Source organism: Muntiacus reevesi, chromosome 1 (assembly GCF_963930625.1).
Source record: "Muntiacus reevesi chromosome 1, mMunRee1.1, whole genome shotgun sequence".
NCBI classification, from domain to species: domain Eukaryota; kingdom Metazoa; phylum Chordata; class Mammalia; order Artiodactyla; family Cervidae; genus Muntiacus; species Muntiacus reevesi.
Window position 1 is genome coordinate 77,912,717 of NC_089249.1, and position 24,093 is coordinate 77,936,809.

At 38.0% G+C, this 24,093-nt stretch overlaps 2 protein-coding genes across 15 annotated transcripts in view; one reads left to right on the top strand and one right to left on the bottom strand.

Moving 5' to 3' along the window:
• Positions 1-13,716, bottom strand: part of DAP3 (death associated protein 3) — a 40,637-nt gene extending 26,921 nt beyond the window's left edge. For 2 of the 9 annotated variants that reach the window (XR_010658628.1, XM_065902595.1), the window contains exon 1: positions 12,318-12,469. Coding sequence is in view for 5 of the 9 variants with exons in the window: in XM_065902595.1 (XP_065758667.1) it covers positions 12,318-12,322 (5 nt within the window). In the remaining 4 variants the exon portion in view is untranslated. Of the gene's footprint in view, positions 1-12,317; positions 12,647-13,384; positions 13,475-13,676 lie in introns of those variants that run through there. The other 7 variants (XM_065902599.1, XM_065902591.1, XM_065902597.1 and 4 more) reach the window with 5 other exon arrangements.
• ASH1L (ASH1 like histone lysine methyltransferase) overlaps positions 12,861-24,093 on the top strand; it is a 201,321-nt gene continuing 190,088 nt past the window's right edge. For 3 of the 6 annotated variants that reach the window (XM_065902468.1, XM_065902492.1, XM_065902500.1), the window contains exon 1: positions 13,378-13,515. The gene's annotated coding sequence lies outside the window, so the exon portion shown is untranslated. Of the gene's footprint in view, positions 12,914-13,377; positions 13,516-13,856; positions 13,929-24,093 lie in introns of those variants that run through there. The other 3 variants (XM_065902482.1, XM_065902469.1, XM_065902472.1) reach the window with 3 other exon arrangements.

Below are 24,093 nucleotides of genomic sequence, written 5' to 3' on the forward strand. Positions count from 1 at the left end.
AAAATTAAAGATAAATAATTACCGCAAGTTTTCTAGGAAGTAAAGATGGAGGAAAAGTTTCTCAATGATGTCATTGAGATGCGTCTCTGATACGGCTCCACTGCCGTCACCCTGAGACTCTGCCCACTGTCTGTTTCTACTGTTCTAGGTGGAAAAGTCCTTCTTCCAGTCCCAGTCATGCTTTGTTTAAGGTGTGGATAAAACAAGCAAATCCCAGAGAGAAATAATTACAGAGTCTTTAAATAACTTGGAGCTTTTTCAGGTATACTTGGAAGGAACATTTACTCACTACTGTATTGAAAGTTCTGTCACTCTTTTGATGAAACTCTTTGGATAGTGCTAGGATCCTCTTTTTTAAAACAAGTGTTCTCACATAGGCCAAATGTATACTGAAAATGAAATCAGAAAAAGCCTGTACCAAACTTACAAAGCTCTCCCAAAGATTATGTACTAACACTTCAGTGGTCACAAAAATGATTTTTTAACGTAAGCATTTACCATTGAGACATTGGTAGATTCACATGCAGTTGAAATAAGTAACACATGTTCCATGTATCCTTGTGGCTCAGATGGTAAAGAATCTGCCTGCAATCCGGTAGACCCGGGTTTGATCCCTGGATCAGGAAGATCCCCTGGAGAAAGGAATAGCAACCCACTCCAATATTCTTGCCTGGGAAATCCCAGGGACAGAGAAGCCTGGCAGGCTACAGTCCAGGTCTCAAAGAGTCAGACTGGACTGAGTATCTAACACAACAACAATGTATCCTTTACCCAGTCTCTTCCAATGGTAACATCTTGCTAAACTATAGTACAATATAGTACCAAGATACTGACATTAACACAGTCAAAACACAAAACATTTCCATCACTTTAAGGATCCCTCACATAGCCCTTATATAGCCTCTTGCACTTCCCTTTCACAACCTTCCCATTCCTTAACCGTGACAACAACTAGTCTGTTCTGTTTTTATAATTTTGTCATTTCAAGAATGTTACATATATGAAATCATACTGTATGCAACCCTTTACTATCAGCTTTTTCCAGTCACCATAATTTTCTGGAGATTCATCTGGGCTGTGTGTTACATGTATCAATAGTTCCTTCTTTTTTAAAAACTTTTTTTTTTGGCCATGCTATGCAGCTTGTGGGATCTTGTGCTGCATTTGGTATCTTAATTCCCTGACCAGGGATCAAACTCATGCCCCAATAGTTTGTTCTTTTAATTCTGAGTACAATTCCATGGTATGAATGTTTATTCATAAACTGTTTATTCATCCACTGAAGGTCCAGGTTTTGGCTATTATGAATAAACTGCAATTAAACATTTGTTTACAGGTTTTTGTGTAAAGATAATCATAAATTCTTAAGGTTAAGGTGATCTACTTCATACAGAGCTCATTCAGAATTGAATTAATACTACAATGATCTTATTCTCAGTTTATCTTTTTTTCCAGAAACAGGCACTGTATTAAGCAATTTATAAGCACTGTCTGACAACACAGTCCTATGAAGTAGATACGATTAAGTACACATGAAAACAGGGATGGACAGACTAACTTGCCTGAAGGTATATAGCCTAGAAGTGTCAGTTCTGGCATTCAAATCCATGTGTGACTCTGCATTCTTTCCCATTAGCCACTGTATTGTCAATTATCAAGTGCCTGAACATTGCCACCGATGGGGAACTCACTAAGCAGTTCATATGGTTTTCAGCTTTTAGGGAAATTCTTTCACAGTCTGAGGTAAAATGTCTCCTTGTAGCTTTCAATCCACTATCCCAGTCTTTCTACTTGGTTTTACAAGCCACCTTTCACACAATACATTGAAGATAGTTATGTCCCCTATTTTATCTTTCCCTGGGTAAATGTTTTCAGTTTCTCAAAGCAATCATCATACTAGTCCTTTACATTACTCACCAATACTCTTCAGGTATCACCTACTGTTTCTAGATTTTATATTTTCAAGAGTAACTATTTTGTTATTCTGTAACACCAGTGTTTCACTGAGAACATGGTTCACCAATATCATCAGTTCTTTCTTTTTTAAACAAATATTCCTAAGTCCTAGTGTTAGTCACTCAGTTGTGTCCGACTCTCACCCTAGGGACTGTAGCCTGCCAGATTCCTCTGTCCGTGGGATTTTCTAGGCAAGAATACTGGAGAGGGTTGTCATTTCCTTCTCCAGGGGATCTTCCTGACCAGGGATTGAACCTGGGTCTCCTGACTGCAGGCAGAAGATTCTTTACTGTCTTAGCCACCAGTGGTTATGAAACAAATATTATTATCTAGCAAAATCCCAGCAGCCTTTTAATGGAAATTGTCAAGCTGATCTCAAAATTCATATGAAAATGCAGTGAACTCAGAATAGCCTATAAAACCTTGGAAAAAAAAAAAAGAAAAGTTGGAGGGCTTATATTCCTGATTTTGAAAGTTATGGTATGAGCATATGCCTATAGATCTTATGTCTGACCTATATGCCTACAGATAAATGGAACAGAGTTGAGAATTCAGTAATAAACGCTTACACCACAGTCAGCTGATTTTTAACATGAGTGCCAAGAAAATCCAATGGGAGCAAGAACAGTCTTCAAGAAATGGTGGGACAGCAGAATATCCACATGAAAAAGAAAGAAATTACCACTCCTACCACACATCACATTCAAAAATTAACTCAAAATAGATTACAGACCTAAATGGAAGTGCTAAAACTATAAAACTCTTAGAAGAAAATACAGGAGTAAATCTCTGGGACTTTGGATTATGCAATGGTTTCTTAATGATGCCAAAAGCTCAAATAACAAATAAAAATAGATACTTGGACTTCATCAAATTAAAAATTTCTGCCTCAAAGGATACTATCAAGACAGATAATTCCTCAGCAGTTCAGTGGTTAGGAATCAGTGCTTTCATAGCCAAAGCCAAGTTTGATCTCTGGTGGGGGAATCAGCCAGGAAAAAAAAAAAGAGAGAGAAAAGAAACAAACAAAATACAACGAAACAAAGAAAGTAAAAAACCCACAGAATGCCAGAAAAGATTTGCAAATTATGTATCTGATAAAGATACAATATATCTGATTATATATCTGTATATCCATATACAGAGAACTGAGCAATAAAAAGAAAACATAACTCAAAAATGGTCCAAGAACTTAAACAGTCATTTCTCCAAAGAAGATATATAATGACCATTAAGCACATGAAAGGACTCTCAACACCACTAGGAAAATGCAAATCAGAAACACAATGTGATACAGGACTTCCCTGGTCCAGTGCAAAAAGCCACCTTGCAATGCAGGGAGCATGGGTTCCATCCCGGTCAGCGCACTAAAATCCCCCATGGCTCGGAGCAACTAAGCCTGCGCACCACTACTCCAGAGCCCATGTGCTACAACAAAAGATCCCATGCGACTAAGAACCAATGCAGCCAAAGAAATTTTGTTGTTGTTCAGTTGCTCAGTTGAGTCGGACTCTTTGCAACCCCATGGACTGTAGCACACCAGGCTACCCTGTCCTTCACTATCTCCTGGAATTTGCTGAAATTTGTGTCCCTTGAGTTGATGATGCCATGCAAACATCTCATCCTCTGTTGCCCCTTTCTCTTCCTGCCTTCAATCTTTCCTAGCATCAGAGTCTTTTCCAATGAGTCAGTTCTTTGCATCAGATGGCCAAAATATCGGAGTTTCAGCTTCAGCCTCAGTCCTTCCAATGAATATCAGGGCTGATTTCCTTTAGGATTGACTGCTTTGATCTCCCTGCAGTTCAAGGGACTCTCAAGAGTCTTCTCCAGCACCACAATTCAAAAGCATCAATACTTCAGTGCTCAGCCTTCTTTATGGTCCAACTCTCATATCCGTACATGACTACTGGAGAACCCGTAGCTTTGACTATATGGACCTTTGTTGACAAAGTAATGTCTGCTCTTTAATACACTGTCAAGGTTGTCACAGCTTTTCTTCCAAGGAGCAAGTGTCTTTTAATTTTAAATAAATTAATTAAAAAAAACCACAAAGTGATACTACTTCACACTCACAAGGATAGCTAAAATCAAAAAGAAGAGACAATAACAAGCATTGAGGAGGATGCAGAAAAACCGGAATCCTCATAAATGCTAGGATTGTAAAATGGCTCAGTCACTTTGGCAAACTGTTAGTCATTTTCTCAAAAGTTTTAACATGGATTTACCAAATAACCTAGCAATTCTTCCCCAAGAGAAAAGAAAACATTTGCACACATAATCATTTGTGTGGAAATGCTCACAGCTGGATCATTCATAATAGCCAAAATCTAGAAACAATCCAAATGTCCATTAACTGATAAACAGATGCGGTGTAGTCATTCAATGGAACATTATTCAGTAAATAAAAAGAAATAAAGCTCTGATACATGTTACAACATGGGTGAACCTTTAAACATAAGGAATGAAGTCTGTCACAAAAGATCATATGTAGTATACTTCTAATTATATGAAACGTTCACAACAGGCAAATCTCCTGAGACAGAAAATTAGACGAGTGACTGCCAGAGCTGGGAGAGGGGAGAATGGAGACGGATGACTGGTGGGTACTCCTGGGGCAATAAAAATGCTCTAAAACTAGACAGTAGCAATGTTTATGCAACTTTGTGAATATACTAAAAACTGACTGAACTGTACACTTTAAAGACACTGAGTTTAACTGTACGTGAATTACAGTATGTCAACCTCAATAAAGCTGCTATTAAAAAATATTGTTTTAGCCATATTAAAACCAAAAACAGAAGCTAAGATGCAGTGATTACTATATGCCAGACAATGTACTAATATATATTATATGCTTTATGTTATTTTAGCATCACAGCAGCCTCTGAAGCATTTTATCAGCTGCTGCTTCTGAACAAACTACCCCAAAACTCAGTGGTTTAAAATAACAACTATTATCACTCAGAAGTCTACAGCTAGAAGCTGGTTACTTCTCTTGCTCTGGACCAGATTTGGCTATCTTTGAAGTACTTCCTCATGCATCTGAGGTTGGTCTCAACTAGGATGACTGAGTCTACTCAGCTTCTTTGCAGAGTGGCCTGGACTTGTCACAGAAGTAGCAAAGGTCCAAGAGAACTAACACACTTTAGATCCCTTCAAACCTGGCTCAGACCAGTAAAGACTGTTGCATTCTATTGCAGACCATGATAGGCCAACTTGATCACGGTTTAATCCTTGGGTTGGGAAGATCCCCCGAAGTAGGAAATGGCACCCGACTCCTGTATTCTTGCCTGGAAAATTCCATGGGCAGAGGAGCCTGCCGGGCTACAGTTGACAGGACTGCAAAGAGTCGGACTCGACTGAGTGCACATGGACAGTTTTGGAAGTTACAGGTATGGTTTCCTGTGTTTTTACAGTCCATGGGGCCGCCGGGAGTTGGACATGACTGAGCAACCTAGCACACGCATAGTCCAGGTTGGAGTCAAATGGAAGGCAGGAGACTTTACCACTTTATGGGAGGGTCTGTAAAATTAGACCACAGGGTCGCAAAGAGTAGGACACAACTGAGTGACTTTCATTTTCACTTTTGCTGCAAAATTACAATTCTTCTAACAAGTGGAAACCACTGTACTATTAAAAAATGGAGAAGCTTGGATCTAAACATGGTTATTGAAATTGAAAGTAAATATTCCTCATCACTATACCATTTTTCTTCCTAGGTAGCCTTTATTTGTGCAGCTATTTGTTGATTTTGACCTTAGTTAAGAATAACTGAATTATTAAAATTGTTTGTTTTGTAACTTTTTTGTCAATATTATCTATATTAATAGAAGTTTTTGAAACTTCACAATTTTATACATTTAGTTATAAAGTTAATCAATGAGAACTAAAAGTTGTTTTGTTGTTGCTTAGTCACTAAGTCATTCATGTCTGACTCTTTTGTAACCCTGAATAGTAGCCCGCCAGGCTCCTCTGTCCATGGGATTTCCCAGGCAAGAATACTGGAGTGGGTTGCCCTTTCCTTCTCTAGGGGATCTTCCTGACCCAGGGATCGAACCTGTGCTCCTGCTTGGCAGGCAGATTCTTTACCACTAAGCCACCTGGGAAGCCCAAAATTGTTTTGATAAAATTCCAAACCAGAAATTATTGAATAGAGTTGCAGTTTTCATTATCAGTTTCAGCATCAGATGAAATTTGACTTTATTTTGTATGCATAATATTAGAAATCTTGAGTCACACAGGTAGTTTCAAGGGATAAACATTTGTAATAGTTTTTTAGTTTTTATTTTTAAAAACTTTGGGCCAAAAGAACAGCAAAGATAGTACAAAGAGTTTCCTTATACCCTTCATCCAACTTCTCCTAATATTAACATCTTACATGCCCTTAGCACAATTATCAAAATTAAGAAATTACTATTTGTTACAATACTATTAGCTAAACCATGGACTTTATTTGGATTTTGCAAACTTTTTTGATAGTGTACTCTTTCTGTTATAGGTTCCAATTCAGGATCCTACATATGGAGATCTGAATGTTTTTCTGAAATCTACCACCAACATATTACCTATCCTTTAAAAATTGTGTGAGAATTATAAATTTAAAAATATATCCTCAGCTATTTCATTCAAGTAACTAAAAATTTAATACGATACAATTATCTGAAGAGTTCTGTAGCATAGCCTAGGTCACTAGTTCTCAATGCTGGCTGCACATTAGAATCACCTGAGTATAATTAAAACTCTGCTGCCCAGATTGTATCTTAGACCAGTTAAAACACAATGTCTGGTAGTGAGATTCAGACAGGTGTTTCATAAGTATCAGAGTTACCTAACTGATTCCAACGTGCAGCTAAGAGTGAGAACCACTGCAAAGATGTCGATGGTTAAGGGAATTTCAACCCATTTAAGAACAGGTAGTCTCTGGGTATGGTTATATAACCAATTCAGCATTCAGTACATAGTTCTCCAAAAAGCCATGAAATTATCAAATGTCTTATATTAATGAAGATATTATATATATAAAATGGCATTATTTTGGTTTACTATTCAAGGAATTCTGACAAAAGACAATATATGAGTCTGCCATAACTTTTTCTCTATTGAAATTAGACTGATTTCCCAATGATCAGTAATTCTTTTTCATTCATTTATTTATTATTTTTTGGCCCTGTCATGTAGCATGTGTGATCTCAGTTCCCCGACCAGGGACAGGGATTCAATCTGTGACCCCTGCATTAAGAATGTGGAATCCTAACCTCTGGGCCACTGGGGAAGTCCTAGGAATCTTTTTTCTAAACCGGCACCTTTGCCCCTGTGAAACATCTGGCAATGTCGGGGAGGGGTTTGGATGTCAGAACTTCCGGGAGAGGTGCTACTGGCTTCCAGTGAGTAGAGAGGCCAGGGTTTCTGTTAAACATTCTGCAATGCACAGGAGACACTCCCACAACAAAGAATTATCCCAGCCCCAAATTTCAGCAGTTCCAAGGTTGAGAGACAGTTTTCTAAATCTGGAGTCCTGTAGGAAAAATTTGGTTCTTGTAGATTATTCATTGCAACATTGTTTCTAATACTGCAAGAATGGAAAGAGCCTAATTCAGCAGATAAGCGGCATATCCATAAGATGGAATACTATGCAGCTGTATAGAAACAAAACAATCCCAGAAGCTCTCTCCATATTAATGAGGAAAAAATCTCTAATATATATTAAGTGAAAAACAAAACAAAAACAAAATGCAGAACAATATATACAGCAAGTTATAATTTATGTAAAAAGGGGAAAATCTATCCAATTTGTTAACAAAAAGGTAAATATTTTGAAGGATATACAAAAATTGATAATCCTATTTGCCTTCAGGGAAAGGAAATGGTTTCTTGTGGGGGCAGGAAGAGAGACAGTAGTGTCTTTTATACTTTTTGACCTCTGAACCATGTTGCTGTCACCCAGGGAGAAAGTAAATTAAAAAAAAAATTAAATCAACAAACGCCTAATGAATCCTTTAAGTTAACAAATAGCTTTTCTGTATGAATTATATTACTCTGTTTAGAAAAATTCTGCTGTGACTTTAAGGTAAAATGGTCTGTATTCAAGTAAAATCTGTGGACAGTGAAGTGCATTGACTTTAGGATTACATTTTATCACTTTTGACAAATGTGTATCTCTGTAATCCTAACCCAGATAAAGAACCTTTCCATCTTCTCAAAGTGTGCAGGAAATTTCTCTCCCTTTCTGCCCTTGGCAACCATTTTTTTCGTTGTTTTCTGTTGACATAGACTAACTTTACCTGTTCTTGAATTTCATATAAATGGAATTGTACATTTTCACTTTTGTATATTACTTTGTTTACGATGTCAGTGAGATTCATACATCTTGTTGCATAGTTTGGAGTATTTTGTTGCTACTCAGTTGTGTTCCTTTTTATGAATTTCTCACAATTTATCCTTTCTCTGGTTTATGGACATTTGAGTTATTTTCAGTTCAGGGTGATCATAAATAAAGTTATTATGAGCATTCAAAAAAAAAGAAAAAGAAAAATCCTGCTGCATCCAATTGTGTTAGGCTGAGGTTAAAGATAATAAACAGTGGGGCCCCAACCCAGCAACACATCTGAATCTACCCTAGCAAGGTTTGGTAAACCCTCAGGCTTCTCACAAGAGTACTTTTCATGTAACATTCTTCACAGGAAAAATAACATTGTTTCAAGCTTGTAAAAACATCTCCCCCCTCCCCTTTACTCTGTGAGCCCAAGTTTCCTATCTGTAAATCAAGTGCAAGGACTATAGTAGTATTTTCCAGACATTTTTCCTTCCTTTGGTAATGTAACATTTACCAAGCTAAGAGCAATTTAAAATACCAACATATAAAAAATATACAAGGGCTGTACTGGGAAAAACTGGAATAAGGAACATCTGCTTTGATGTTCACTTTCTTCCAGTACAGAGGAAAACATCTAGGGTTCACAAAACAAAACAAAACAACCTTCAGCAACCACAATAGCAACAGCTAACATTTACCAAACATTTTCTGTAGATCAGGCACTGGTCTGAGTGCTTTATGTAAATTAACTCTGTATATTTTCAAAACAATTCTATGACGTAAATATTATCTCCAACTTACAGAGTGGCAAGTATGGCAGAATAGTTAAAAACATGGACTCAAGAATAACTTCTTTAAAAAAAAGAATCTAACTTTTAGGATTTGAAAGGGGGCTCTCCTACTTAATAGTTGTGTGACCTTAAGCAAGTTACTTAAACTTTGTGTTGTCTGTTTCCTCATTTCTAAAATGGAAAAAATGGTAGTATTTACATATAGGATTCTTAAAAGGATTAAATTACTTAAAAAAAAATTGGTTATTACTATGACTAGTTTCTACCCAAGTTTGCACAGCTACCAAGTAAAAGAGTTAGGCTTTGAACCTAGGCAGTGAGGAGTGTACACTTCTACTTTGCTAAAAGGCAATTACCTGAAACATGAGTTTAAAATCATGGTACCCAAGCAAAAATTGCAGAGTTCTTCCCTTGGTAAATAGAAGATTATTTATGGACTAATAATATATATATATATACACACACACACACACACACATACACACATATATAGTACTAACCATATAAGAATTTGAAGCTCTATATTTTTATAGTATTTACCATAACTTGTCAAATGTAAAGTTAACCCTGATGATGCTCCAGTAGGTTGTATCTTTAAATGTTTGAAACTCTGCCTTGGAATGTGGGGAACTCGGATTCGATCCCTGGTCAGGAAACTAAGATCCCACACATCTTCGGGTAGCCTGTGAGCTGAAACTAGAGAGCTGGTGTGCCACAACTAAGACCAGATGAAGCCAAATAAATAAATATTTTTTAAAAAGTGTACGCTGTAAAGCTTTTCTTGCTAATCTGCACTCCACCGTTCCCTGCTGCAACATCCTGGCAAGGAAGCATCATGAGATAAATGTTTAATGACTTCTATTCTAGTGGGGAAATCTGAGCTCAGCCTAGCTAAGACTCCGCTGTACAGTGACAGCATAGAGCCCAACTGTCTATTTACAGCGTGAGGATGGATGCCAGAAGCAGAGCAGTAGGGAAACACTGGAAATCTAGGCAGTTTTGCTGAGGGCCTCTCACTGTGCTTAAGGAAAACTTTCAGTTAAATCTTATCCTCTTCTAAATTAAAGTACAAAACCACCATCCAAGGCAAAGTTCTGTGTTTTCTATTGCTGCTGTAACAAATTATCACAAACCTGGTAATAATAATAAAACAACGTAAATTTGTCATCTAGAGTTCTGTGGTTTAGAAGTCCAAAATCAAAGTGTCAGCAAGACGGTGTTCTTTCTGGGTGCTCTAGTAGAGAATCTCTTTTCTTGACTTCTCTAGGTTTTAGAAGTTGCCCTTCATCTTCAAAGTCTGCCTGCAGCAGCTGGTCAAGTCTATGTCATACTGCATCACTCTGACACTGACTCTTTGGTCCTCCTCTTCCATCTTTCAAGAACTCTTGTAATTGCAGCAGGGTTACCAGATAATTCAGGGTAATCTCCCTATTTTCAAGTTAGCTGATTAGTATCCTTATTTTCTTTTGCCATGTAACATAACACATTTACTGCTTCCAGGGATTACAACACAGACATCTTTGGGGGAACCATTACTGTTTGCCATGCTTTCCTTGGTTCAAATAATTCAAGGTTCATTCATTCAATAAGGTCATTTTATTGAGCACTTAAATATATTTTAGTCTCTGGTAGGCACCCAGGGCATACATAAAAGAATTGAATACTATCTTATCTGTCTATACTTAATGGGCAATTCATGAAGTGCAGTTACCAGAAGTTAGTTAAAGGCAGAGACTATAAGTAACTCTCTTTATATACAAGTGTAGTGGAATTGTATTGGAAGTGTTTTTTCTTTGTAGCATATGCAATTATGTTGCTAAAGAGAAATTTGCTGTGAAGGCAATGTGATATAGTGAAAAAAGTTACTTTTTTTAAGAGCCAGGCAAACTAAAGTCTAAAGATAGTTATCTGACTTTTTTGAGCCTCCAGGCGTCTCATCTGTAAAATGGGGATAATATGATCTATTTCAAAGTGTTGTTTATTTTAAGAATTAAACAGGAACACAAGTTCTCCTGGCATAGTATTTCACAATCGTTAATTTTCTTTCCCTTCTAATATTTTAAGTATCTAAAATTCATTTCAATATTTCCATGACTTGCTTTACACTAAACTACCAAAGAATATAAAAGAAATGTTAGATATAGTCCCTGACAACAAATTTAAAATGCTTTTAGTAAGCAACACACTTGTGTACATGGCACAATTAAAAAAGATCAACAGCTCCTAAACAGCTCCCTGAAAAAGTTGGGACTTAAGGTTACGAAAAGCAAATACAGAGTGAGGTAACTGAGGCGAATTTCCCTTTAAAAACAAAACAAAACAAAACAAAGCAAGCAAACAAAACCAGACCCATATATTGAAATATGGTAAGGAGGAAATTCAGGAGTGTCTAACTTTAGAGCTTGAATGGCCTTTGAGATTAATGTAGTACAGTGATTTTCAAACTGTTTCCAGATCTCTAGAAGTCCACAGATGTGAAAGAAAAGGGAAACCTAACTGGATCCCTTGCCTCATGTATTCAGCTTTGCCTACAAGGTGAAACAAAAGATTACTAGAAGAGAGCTTTGGAATTATCTGTGACTTTTAATAGTCCATATTTCTTTTGAATTCAATCAAGAAAAAGTAAATGTTCATGCAGAGTTTTGAGACACAAGTATCAACAACTATAGAAATCTGATAGACCTAGATTTGCATTGTTTTACTAACGATTTGGAAGAATAGGACACAAACTACCAATTACATCCACAAACCTTATCAACATCACCGTGAACGATAACATAACACTGCACTTTCCCTGTACCTAGGAGTTAATTAGACTCTACACATATTATTTCATAGCACATCAACCCTGAAGGCAGATTAGGGGCTCATTAATTCCTATGTTCAATTTTTCGTTTCTTGTTGATAAAGAACTAAGAAAAATAATTTTCTGAAGGACACACAAGACACGGCAGATAAGAGTCCAGACCTGAACTTGATATATATGGAATCCTTATTCTCTAACCAGGCTGCCTAATGGGGTTGAAAACATTTCATCCATTCATCATCCATCCACGAGAAATGCGTAAAAATGCACAAAAAACATCATCGCATATAAACAGTAGGGTGAAATTCGAGAAATTTAAGCTGGGTTTAAAAAAAAGAAGAAAAAGTCGACCACTGAGTGGGTTCTTTCCTGGGTTCTAGGTCCGCAACACTAGAGCCCAAAGGGAAGCCCCCTAAGGACGGTCGCCGGCCCTACTGGTCTCACTCCCTACCTCATGAAGGTTCGGAGTCCCGCTCCTTTCCCTCATGGGTACAACCCCCGTGCCGGTCCATTTCCTCACCGAGTCACAAACCAGCGCTCCCCGCCCGGCAAACTGCAGACACTGTCAAGCGCTGTGTCCACGCCGCGCGTCCCGCAGCGGAGAAGCAAGCTCGAGTCGTGAGGCAGGAAGCTGCTCAATGCGCAGCCGCCGCGGCCTCCAACCACCCGCCAGCGGAGGGGCGCTAGGCCTCCCCCGACCCGCTCTCCGCGGCCAGGGCAAGGCCAGACAAGGAAGCCGCGGCGCCGCCAGCGAGGTAAATAGCCACAGGCTTCTCTCCGTCACTCGCGGTAATTCGTGTCCTAACGGCAAGCTCTGCCCACTTCGCCTGTCGTTTTCTCCCCCGCTCCTGCAGCCGACGGGAATGGAACAGTCCCGCGGGGGGGATTGTGGGAGGCGCACGCGTGAGGGGTGGAGGGTATGTCGGGGGGGCCGGAGGAGGAGGAGGCCGCGGCGGCCGTGGCGGCGGTTGGTGGCAGTGGGGGCGGGGAAGGGGGGGAGGAGAGGAGAGGAGGTGGAGGAGGAGGCTTGGGCTCGCGCTGCTGAAGGTACGCGTGAGGGCCCGCGCCAGAGCTGGCTTGACAGGGGCCGAGGGGAAGGGGAGGACTGTGCCAGAAGGCGCCCCAGAGGGAGTGCGTACTGGCTGGCGGGCGCGCAAGGCGGCCGAAGGCGGTGGTTGGTGGGAGCAGCGAGCGACGAGCCCAGATACACTCTGGCGCGTGCGGGCGGGCGTGCGCGCTCCGCCGCCCGAGTCGGGTGAGGGGGGAGGACGAAGGGGGAAAACGCGAGGAGGGAGGAGTGGGAGGTGGGGGGGCACGAGGCGCCCTTCGCTCCCTCCCTCCCAAGGAGCTGCCGCCGCCGCCGCTCTGCCGCCGCCGCTCCCGCCGCCATTTTGGGTTCGCTTTGCGGAGGGGGAGAAGATCCCCGTCTCGGTTGCGGGACCCGCCTCCCCTCAGTTTCCCCCGCTTAGCCCCACGCCTTTCCCCTCTCCTCTCTCGCATTTCCGTCAGTCAGCTCACCCGCTGGCCGCCTCCTGACAAGCGGGAGGGATCCGCTGTGGACCAAGGGAAGCGGAGGAGCCTGGTGGCGGCCGCCCCCTCTTCCCCACTTCCCTGCACTCTCATCTCTCTCGGCCTCGGCCTCTGACACGGTGAGTAGAACCGTCTGGGGAGGCCTTTGGGCCTAAGTACTTCCTCAGCGACTCAGTCCTTGGCTTCCTGGGAGCTACTGTCATCTCCCGGACCTGGACCTCCGGGAGAGCGGTGGTAAGGATGGGGGAGGGGAGAGCAGGGAAGGGGATCCTGAGCTTACCGGGAAGTCCCTTCTGGCGGGGGTGAAGGGGTGTCCCTGACAGGCGGGCTCCTGCCTTGGGGGAGGGGGCGGGAAAGTAAGCGAGTGGAGGCGGAGTCGGCTGTGCCCCTGACAGGTTAGTTAGTGTCTTGTGGAGGAAGGATTGGAGCATCCCCCATAGTCCTGTTTGTTTCGTTTAAGGGATAAAAGTGGCAGGAGGGAAGATTTTCCGTACGGTCAGATCTGTGGTGTCTCTGACATGCTGAACTGCAGGTAGGGACGACAGATTGATCTCAGTTTCGTAAGTTTAATAAATGTTACTCGTTGCTTTGGGCATTGAAAGACATGTTTTTGGTCTAGAAGACAGATGGTCTGTTGGTGTATAGCGGCTGTGTTTGTGTGAGTATACAAGGAAGGAAAGTGTTCCGGAAGAGTTTGCTTGTATTTTTACAAGTGTAATGGAGTTCCCCATATACCAGCTTATTTTTAAAATAAAGCTTGGGATGTTCCTTGCTGGTTGATATGTTTGTGTATTTTAGGGTTTGGGATTGCCTTAATACAAGCAAAGAAAAGTCATGGCAGTATTTTGGGAATATAGCATGTAAGTGGTGGGGTCAGGAATAGGAGAAACTTATCATAGTCAGCTATTCTTAAGAATAGTTTGTTGCTCAGAATAGAGTGAATTGTTCAGATGTGAAGGCCCAGAACATCTTTACTTGAACAATGTACTGTGAGTGTATAAAGAATGGATGGAGTTTTTGTTGACCTGACTTCGTAATAGAATATTAACACTTCGTAATAGAATAAAGCTTTTATATTGTTCAGAATGCTCTTTCAGTTTGTTTGTAATTATAAATAAATCTCTGTGGAAATGGTAGGATGAGTGTTTCCTCCCATTTTACAAAATAGGAAATTGAGGCATAAAGACATAATCTTTTCAAGGTCATATTAAATTGGTGACAAACTTGGGACTATAATAGATACTTTTGAGTCCTAGTTCAGTAGTATATTCATCGTACCATGACATCTCAGGAGATCTTTGTCAGGCAGATCTGAGTTTTGGAAAGATAGGGGCATATTGAATGGTATTTGGTAGAGATCAGTTAGTTGTGCCAGACAGAACATAGGTTGTCTTTGCCAGGTTGGCCTGTGAGAGAGGGGTATTCCATTGAGGATATTACTTTTTGTTTATGGAGGAAGCAGAGCGTTTCTGACACTTGAGTTTGTCTATTTGAGGGAGGGATATTTAACTGGTAACATAGAAGCAGGGTGGGGGCTGACAGCTTAACTTTAAGGGAGAAAGGATCTTCTTTCATTAATTCAACAAATGTTTACTGAGTAACTACTCAATAAATGGTCCCTGCCTTGGGGTGAGAATAATCAAGGTGACCCTATTGAAGCAGCTCCAGTACATTTGTCTTGACAGTGGTAAATACTGAGGCAGTGATACATATTGAGTTGAGTGAGGCAGACAGGTCAGTGTGCAGTTGAAACTAGAAAACCTTCCTCAAAAGTATACTCAGTTTGGAGGGAATTTAGATCTTCCAGACGTTTTACTGTGGAAGGATACAAGTGTATTTAAGCATCTCATAGGGTGCCCAGTTTGTGGTAGAGTGTACTGCCTTTTGCATTTTCTTTTGGCATTTCCCAGTAAACTGTTTTTGGGATCTGGAATTGTCAATATATGTGCGTGTGAATATTGGAACTTTTTGGCTGTGCTGAAGAAATTCTTCGAAAGACTAATTTTGTGGTAAGGATCCCCTCTGTGAACATGAGAGAATACTTGAGTTAAGGCAACTTAACTGTATTTCTCTGGAAAATAGAGTGTTTTTGATTTGCTGGATTAATGGTTCTTAGAAGTTTTTTGGGGGTCCACTTATTCTTCTGAGAATGTGATGAAGAAATCCTCACTGTAGATAATGATGGGCTTGAGCACAATCATACAAATTATGCATACAGTTTTCAGAAACTTAAATTGTAATGAAGTAGATCCAATTTATATTTAAGTCTCATTTAAAAGTCTTTTTTTAAAAAATAGTTTTGTTTGGGAGTGGAGATGTTGGTATGAGTTTAAGATGAAAGATTTTTTGACAGCATGCTGACAGTTAAGAACTTTAAGATCTTTTTTATTCTATTTGTTTTATTTTCTATTCTTTGTAGATTGATTTCTGCAGTGCTAAAACATGATTTTAATTAGGTGATCAGAGAATGTGATATAACACAAATGTTTCTAGATTTATTCTTTCTCATAATTATTCGTATTCTCAAACTCATTGCTTTCCAGTTTTGCATTGGGACTGAGGAGTTTTGAAGCTTATTTCTTGGAGTTTATCTTAGTTATAACATGTTACTGAGTTGTTTTTATGAAGGGGACACTAAGGTGAATAATATATGGCCTTTGTCCTTGAAGCTATTCTAATTCAGTTGAAGTTATGAATTGCATGTTAGTGGGAACCTTTAAAAGGGCAAGGTGGAGGGAAGCATATTTCTAGAAATTGATATTTCATGACTTAATTGCCTAAGAGGTTTTGCTGTTATTCTTAGGAAGTTACAAAGTCTTCACATTCTGTGTGCAGCTTTGCACTTAAAAAATGTGTTTTGGTATCATTTGATGTTTTGAGATGAAGGAACTCTGGCTTGAAAAGGATACAGATGTTGGTGGCATTTCTTATCTTGTTTTGGATGTATTTCTGTAGTTGGTTTACATAAAAAGGTCTTAATGTCATTTTTGGATATGCATGTATCTTGAAAACACTCTGCTGTGATTTGAAAGACTACCCCTGAATCTAGTACTGAAAATTAAAAATGATTACTGAATTTTTTAAAGAAAAAAAAAAAAAAAACTCAGACGTTTTAATGGTACAGACTACAGGATTCAGTAAGATAATGGAAAGATCTTAAGAAAAATGATCTGATTGTCTCTATTGTCATGTCCTCTGGGTAAGAAGTCATGTAAATTTGTGAAAAGCTTATTTTTTCTAATTTTTAACTTGGGTAGTAGGTTCCTACATTAAAAAAAAATAACATGTCATTTATATGTGTGTGTGTAGTGTGTCTATATCTTTGCATATGGATAACATATGTATATAGTCTCCTCTATGTATGAGATACTTCACAATTTAAAAAAACAACTATTGCAATAACTACAAAAAATTCACAGGATCTTTAAGGATCAAGAATAGAGTGATTTTCATGTCCTGTTCTTGGGTTGTATTCTAAGATATGAAGCATAATTTCCCTATGTCTTGCTCAGTACTGTATCTTTATAGTATTAGCGGTACCACTTGAGGTTTTATTCTAAGTCTGTCATGCCTTTATGAATAAAGAATTTGGACACATTCAGTCCTGCCTAAAATAATCTGCCTGCACATGGTGGGAAAGTTTTACCATGTGTATAGGTGGTGAGCCTCCAATAAGTAATTTCATATTGTTTTTTCAGTTATGCATGTTGATTTAAGTCTCTTAAAGATAATATATTCCCTTATATTACCTTATATTGTAATCCACTGTGAGGTCTACTTTGTGCCAGCCTTTCCAGAAGCATGAGCTAGCTTAACCCTGGCTATCATAAGAGAGGGAAATGAAAGTAGTTTTTAAGCTATATTGCTAGTCTTTTTTTTTTCTTAGTGTCTATCTTTAAACTACCTGTAACTTATTCTTTCATTTGGAAGGGTTAGATTTTCATGCTTATGATTTGTTATCTGAGTTAATAACTGTCATTTCATGTTTTAGAAACCACTTTCTTAGTGACTGTCTGATTGGGTGTGTTGATGGCAGTGTGATGTTGACACAACATAATAAATTATGACTTTAAGCAATAATGAAATTTAGCTAATAATCTTCTTGCTGTTTCAGAGTTATATTTCCTTCATTGAACTTGTAACTTTTTTTATGTTTGAAGAATATATACAATTTTATTTTTAGCATTAATTGTTTTTGCTTTCCATAGTTTTTAATCATTTACTCTCAGGCATTTGCAAGTTGATGACAAGAGTTTTAATTTTTTTTCCATTTAATTTTGTTCCTTTTTTGAAGTGTGGAAAATTTCTAACCTAGAGAGCAATGAAATAAGTAACATGAAGTTCTCATGTATTCAACATCCAGCTTCAAAAGTTATCCAAACTCAGTTATCACACTGTATCCGTATCAACTAGCCTCTCTTCCTCCTCCCTTCCTTTATTTTGAAACAAATCTTTCATATATTATATCATTTGATCCGTAAATACAGTGTATACATTATTTTCACTTTTAAATGGGGAATTATTTTCCCTTAGTTAGGTTTATATAATTTTTAAAATAAACTGTCTGATGATAGTTGGAATTAAACTTTTCATACCGAATACTTACAGTCTGTATTACTTGTCAGTAGGGATTCCTCTGCAACATAAGAAATGAACTGAATAGAACTTTACTCAATTCCCTTTAGATGTTTGTATTGTAAAATGCAGTTGGTTCCTGTGTTTCCTAGAAAAGTGTATCAGCTTTTTTTTCAAACACATAGTGAGAAGTAACATCTCTTAGTTTCTTCAGTTTTTTTTAGTCATAGTGACAAGTTGCTGAAAACATTTTCTAGATCCTTTTAGTTTCTCTTATTTTCTAACTAGACCCAGTTATCACAAAGAAATCAGATGATACTAATGATGTTGAACAGGAGCTGAAACTGGTCTAAAATCAACATGCTTTTTAAAGAGAATGAAATACACCTTGTTTTGAGTTTTGAAATTCCATTTGTGGACATTTGAAAATACATGTCATTGCTTAAAATGCTAAAAATAAACCATGCTACAGAGCATGATGAATAGAAATATGATAGAAAAAGAAGGTAAATCCTATTGAGTTGTGAAGAAGAAACAGAAAATAGAGATTTGAAGTGATTGCTAGTTAAGTGCAATATAGGTGTATATCCTTTTTTTCCAGAAAAGGCTGACAGATAAATGTGAATTCCATCATTAATGAAAGTTTGGTTAACTTATCTTCTAATTCTGCAGTAAATAAATCATAAATCTTTGACTTAAACTTCTTGTTTTACATTTTTTTCCCTATCTTTTCCATACTTGATACCAGACCACTCCTCTCATTCAGTTTTATTTGTCCTAAGATCACAAGTGGACACTGTCTGATTATAAAGTAGCTATATCATGGCTTCTTGGTGTAAATGACATTGACAATGTGATGAAGACATTCCTTATGATAAAAGTTTCTTAAATTCAGCACTGATGAAAATGAAAGCCCTACAGTTTAAGGACGAACATGTGAAACCTAACAGAATTTAATGGAGAGAACTTAAAAGATTGTCTTTGAAAGAAAAACTGCCGATTCCTGACATTTGAGAAAATGGGGAAGTGAATTAATCATGTATAATCATTATTGAATGAACAGTGTTTTATATATATATATATATATATATATATGTTATATATATATTTGAGGATACAAAGATAGGGAGATAAGAATTTCAAATAAGTAGAGATTCTATGTATACAATTGATAACTAAATAATAACACAGATTGGAAAGTTAAAGCTTAGATGCAGAAGCATATAAAGATGCAGACGCAAGAAGAAAGAAGAGGAATCACCTTGAAACTGAAATTAGTTAGAGGTTTAAGTTAATTTTATTTTTCTGTGTGTGTTTAAGGGGGAAAAAACTCAAATAAATGTAGAACAAGATCAGGGTTTAATTTTTTCTGAATAGTATTTTTTCTGTTCATTCATTCATTCTTCATTCAGCCAACTAACATTTTTTCAGTACTTACTCCATTCCTATTTCTGTGATTAGGTGTTGGGAAAAAAACTAGAAATTTTTTTTTTTTTTGGTTTGTTTTTTCTTTGAGTAGAGTTGTGAATCTAGTAATAGGAACATCATGTTAATAAAAATATTATATGATGCAATACCTTTCTTTCTCCGAGGTAGAGAGCAGAGCATTTTTAAGTCTGTGGGGAGAAAGGAAAGGCTAGGGATGGCTTCTGATCGGTGGGAAGAGACAGGTTTTAAAGGATAAATACGAGTTATTCAGAAGGGTATAGTGAGGGCATTCTAGGTAGAGAAGGATCATCTGCAAGGATATGAAGTGAATATAACAACAGAATGAGTTCAGGAGACTGTAATTTGAATCAGTATAGTACTTTCTACCATTCTCCTGTGATTTCCAGTGACTTTGGTACTATATAAGGTTGGCCGTTGTGCTTAGAGATCATAAAAAAAATAAAGATGAAACTATGTTCAATATACTCTACTTAGAGAAAATAGTGTATTGTTACAGTTCAAGGTAATTTTAACACAGATTAAAATCAAGAAAATCATTCTTTTTAGTTAGATTTTGAAATTGAAATATAATTGCTTTAAAATGTTCTGTTAGACAGGAACATGAATCAGCCATATGTATACATATATCCCTTCCCTCTTGAACCTCCCTTCTACCCCTCTGGGACATCAGAGAACACGAAGCTGAGTTCCCTGTGTTAAAAGGCAGCTTCCCGCTAGCTATCTGCTTTACACATGGTAGTGGATATGTTAATACTACTGTCTCGTCACCCTTCTTTCACCCTGTGTCCACAATTCTCTTCTGTATGTCTGCACCTCTATTCTTGCCCTGTCAATAGGTTCTTCAGTACCATTTTTCTAGATTCTGTATGTATATATTAATATACAATATTATATATTGTATGGAACTATATATATGTATATTGTATATGTATTGTAATATATATGTATATTGGTTTTTCTCTTTTGAACTTAGAAAATTTTTACTAGAATACACCCCATTCCTCTAGCATGTTAATCAAGCTTTGTCAATAACAGGTATCCAGCCAAATAAAATAATAATTGCTTTTCATAATAATGAACAAATCTGTCAGTCTCCACACTGGTATATTTCTCCTTCATTTGTTGAAAATTTCAAATAGTGATTAAGATTGTGGACTCTTAAAATCAGATTGAGGGATTTCCCTGTGGTCCAGTGGTTCAGACTGTGTGCTTCCACTGTAGGTGACATGGGTTGGATTCCTGGTCAGGGAACTAAGATGCTGCAGCCGCGCAGTGCTAACAAAAAACTTATTTGTAACTTTTCACAAAATAATTTTGGTCTTTGGTTTCCTTGACTGTAAAATGGTAATTGTTGTTGTTTAGTCACTAAGTCGTGTCTGATTCTTTTTTGACCCCATGGACAGTAGCCCCCCAGGCTCCTCTGTCCAAGGGAGTTCCCAGGCAGAATACTGGAGTGGTATTTCCTTCACCAGGGGATCTTCCCGGTCCAGGGATTGAACCCACGTCTCCTGCATTGCACTTAGATTCTTGACCCTTGAGCCACCAGGGAACCTCAAAATGGTAATAATACTTCTACTAAAGGTTGTTGGAGGATTGTATGAGATAATATGTGTAAATGCTTAGCGTAATTTATGTCATGTAGCAGGTGCAAAATACACATTTGCTGTTCATTTCTTCATTTCCTGAAAGGAGAAATTTTTTGAGGAAAACAAATGACTTTCCTTATGCATATTTTCTATAGGAGGTAAGAATATGAAAAATACATTTGTGAAAGTGTATATAAACACCTTATTTACAGACATACATATTTTTTCCTAATTCTTGGTTTATCTTATTTTCCTCAAATGTGAACTGTACTTTTGTATTAATTTCAGGCTAGGCTTTTGCATTTGGCTTTATTTATTTGGCTGCCTTATATCTTAGTTGCGGCATGCGAAATGTTCAATCTTCATTGTGGCATGGAGGATCTTTAGTTGTGGCATGCGGGATCTTTTTTTTAGTTGCGGCATGCAGAATCTTTAGTTGCGGCATGTGGGATCTATTAATAGTTCCCTGACAAGGGATGGAACCCAGGCTCCCTGCGTTGGGAGCATGGAGTCTTAACCACTGGACCACCAGGAAAGTTTCCTGCTTGACTTCATCTTACCTTCTTCAAGGATTTGTTTCTAAAGTGAATAAGAATATATATTATTGTGTGAATATTTTGGGGTGGAGAACCTTAAGTCTTTGTACAGTGTTGACTTTAGTTATGATAGTTCTCTTTTTAAAGGTGATCAATATTTCCTTTTATTTTTTAGGAGCCCTTTGTAGTCTTCTAAAGCAGAATCCATCTGTTTTATTAAATCACCTCATTTGATTGAGAAAAAAGACCAACATATAGTCATTGAGTGATTATTAGGCACTAGGATTCAGTGACAAACAAGGTTCTTGGGCATTTTTCTTTTCATTTTCTAGGACATAATCTTTCAGTATTGATGTAACATATTGCTACCATCATGTTACATGTGGTTCAAGCAAAACTTGTTCTTAAGATATAATAAAGATCTCTGAAGAAATGTCTTGGGATGTGCTATTTTATGCCAGAGCAAATCAATTCTAGGAAAAAAAATCTCTTAACTTTTGAGGAATCTATATTGTCTCCTATGTTTTATACAGGGAGTCTGTTGGGCAGTTAGTCAACTCCTCTGCTCAGAGTCAAATAAAAAACAGCTTTTTGCTTCCTGTGCCTTCCAACAGAAGGCATTCAACAAGTATTGATTCTATACATTTGGCCTTCTGTATCCATGGGTTCTGCATCTGCAGTTTTAACCAATCACAGATCAGCAACATTTTGGGGAAAAGAAATTCCAGAAAGTTCCAAAAAGCAAACATGAATTCGCCTCATGCCATCAGCTATTTATATAGTGATTATACTGTAGTATTTATAGCTATTTACATAGCATTCACATTGTATTGTGAATGTATTGTAAGTAATCTAGAGATGCGTTAAAGTGTAGAGGAGGACATGCTCAGGTTATATGCAAATACTGTGCCATTTTATATAAGGGAGTTGAGTATCCCTTGAGTTTTGGTATCTGTGAGGGGTCTTGCAACCAGCCACCTGCAGGTACCAAGAGAGGACTAAACTTTATGCCAATACTGTATTAAGCCACCCATTCTAGTATCCTTGCCTGGAGGATCCATGGATAGAGGAGCCTGGCTGTAGGGTTGCACAGAGTTGGACATGACTGAAGCAACTTAGCACATACTTAAGCCCAGGGGTTACAGCAGTGAATGATGGTCAAAAATCACTGCCCTCATGGTGCTCACTTTCTAGTGAGTAGTAAGATAATTGTATAAGTAGATGTGATGTTATGGCATTTCGTGATAAGTGTTGTAAGAGAACTGTAAACAAGGTAAGAGGGTGAATGTTAGGTAGTTTAGAGAAGTCCTTTGAGCTAATAGTGTTTGAACAGAAATGGGAACGATACAAAGGACCCCATGAATCTGTCTGAGGCCTAAGTGCTGAGGCAGTAGTGTGTGTGGTGTGTTTAAGAAATAGGAATGAGATAGAACAGAGTGAACAATGTGGGGAAGAATAATAAAAAATAAGGAGAAGAGGTAGCCAGGGCCTAGATAATGTAGGGACTTTTAAGACTTGAGTAAGTGTTTAGGTTTTATTCTGGATTTGATTGGAAGCTATTGAAAGGTTTTGAGTGGGGAGGTGACTTGGTCTAATATATACACTTTGAAAGGCAAGAGTGATGCAGTAGAGTGGTAAGTTATATGGCAGTTATAGTATTTGAGTCAAGAGAAGGTTTGGAGCTGAACCTAAAGTGTGATCAAGAAGATGGGTTTAAGATATATTTTGAAGATAGTAGTGATGATAACCTGTATTGGATGTGTGGTCTGAGTAAAAGAGTAAGTCAGGAATGACTCCAGAGATGGCCTTAACAGTTGGATGCCAAGTACTGAGACCAGGAACACTGGCAGAAGCAAGTTACAGGAGTGCAGATGTTAAGAGTTTGGTTTGGATATGTTGGCTTTGAGTTATCTATTAAAGGTTTCCAGTGGAGATACATTGAGTAGGCAGTTGAGGTTGGGATAAGTGTAAATTTGGGACTTGATCAGTGTAGAAATGCTTATTTACAGCCATGGGACTTCTGAGAGTACCTGGATAGTGAGTGCAAATAGAGAAGAGATGTTCTTGTATTGAGTTGTGGCGTATTCTTGACACTTAGTAAAATTGCCAGAGTTAAAAGAATATTTTGATATTGTAATTTTAGGAATAATACTTTCCTAACTAAGAAAACCTAGCAAGTAATAACTAGTCAAGACATAGAGACAAAAATAAAATGGTTGAGAAACAAATTGCCATTCTTTTACCTGTTAAATAGCTCTTTATGTTGCAGAGCTCAGAACACTCATTTTATGTGAAATTAAGGGCAAGAATGCCTGTTTCTACTTGATTACTCTGAAAAGATGGCCAGAATGGTTATTAGTTTCCTAGATGTCCATTGTGAGAGGCAACATGAGGTTAAACAAACAAGTACAAGTTTATAAAATAATGAATGAGGTATCAAAAGATGTTAAGGCTCTTACTCATTAATATGATACCCCTTTCTAGCTTTGAAAACTTACAGAGTTAGAGTGAGATCAAGTGGTCTGCTAATTTCTTATTTAACTTGTCATTG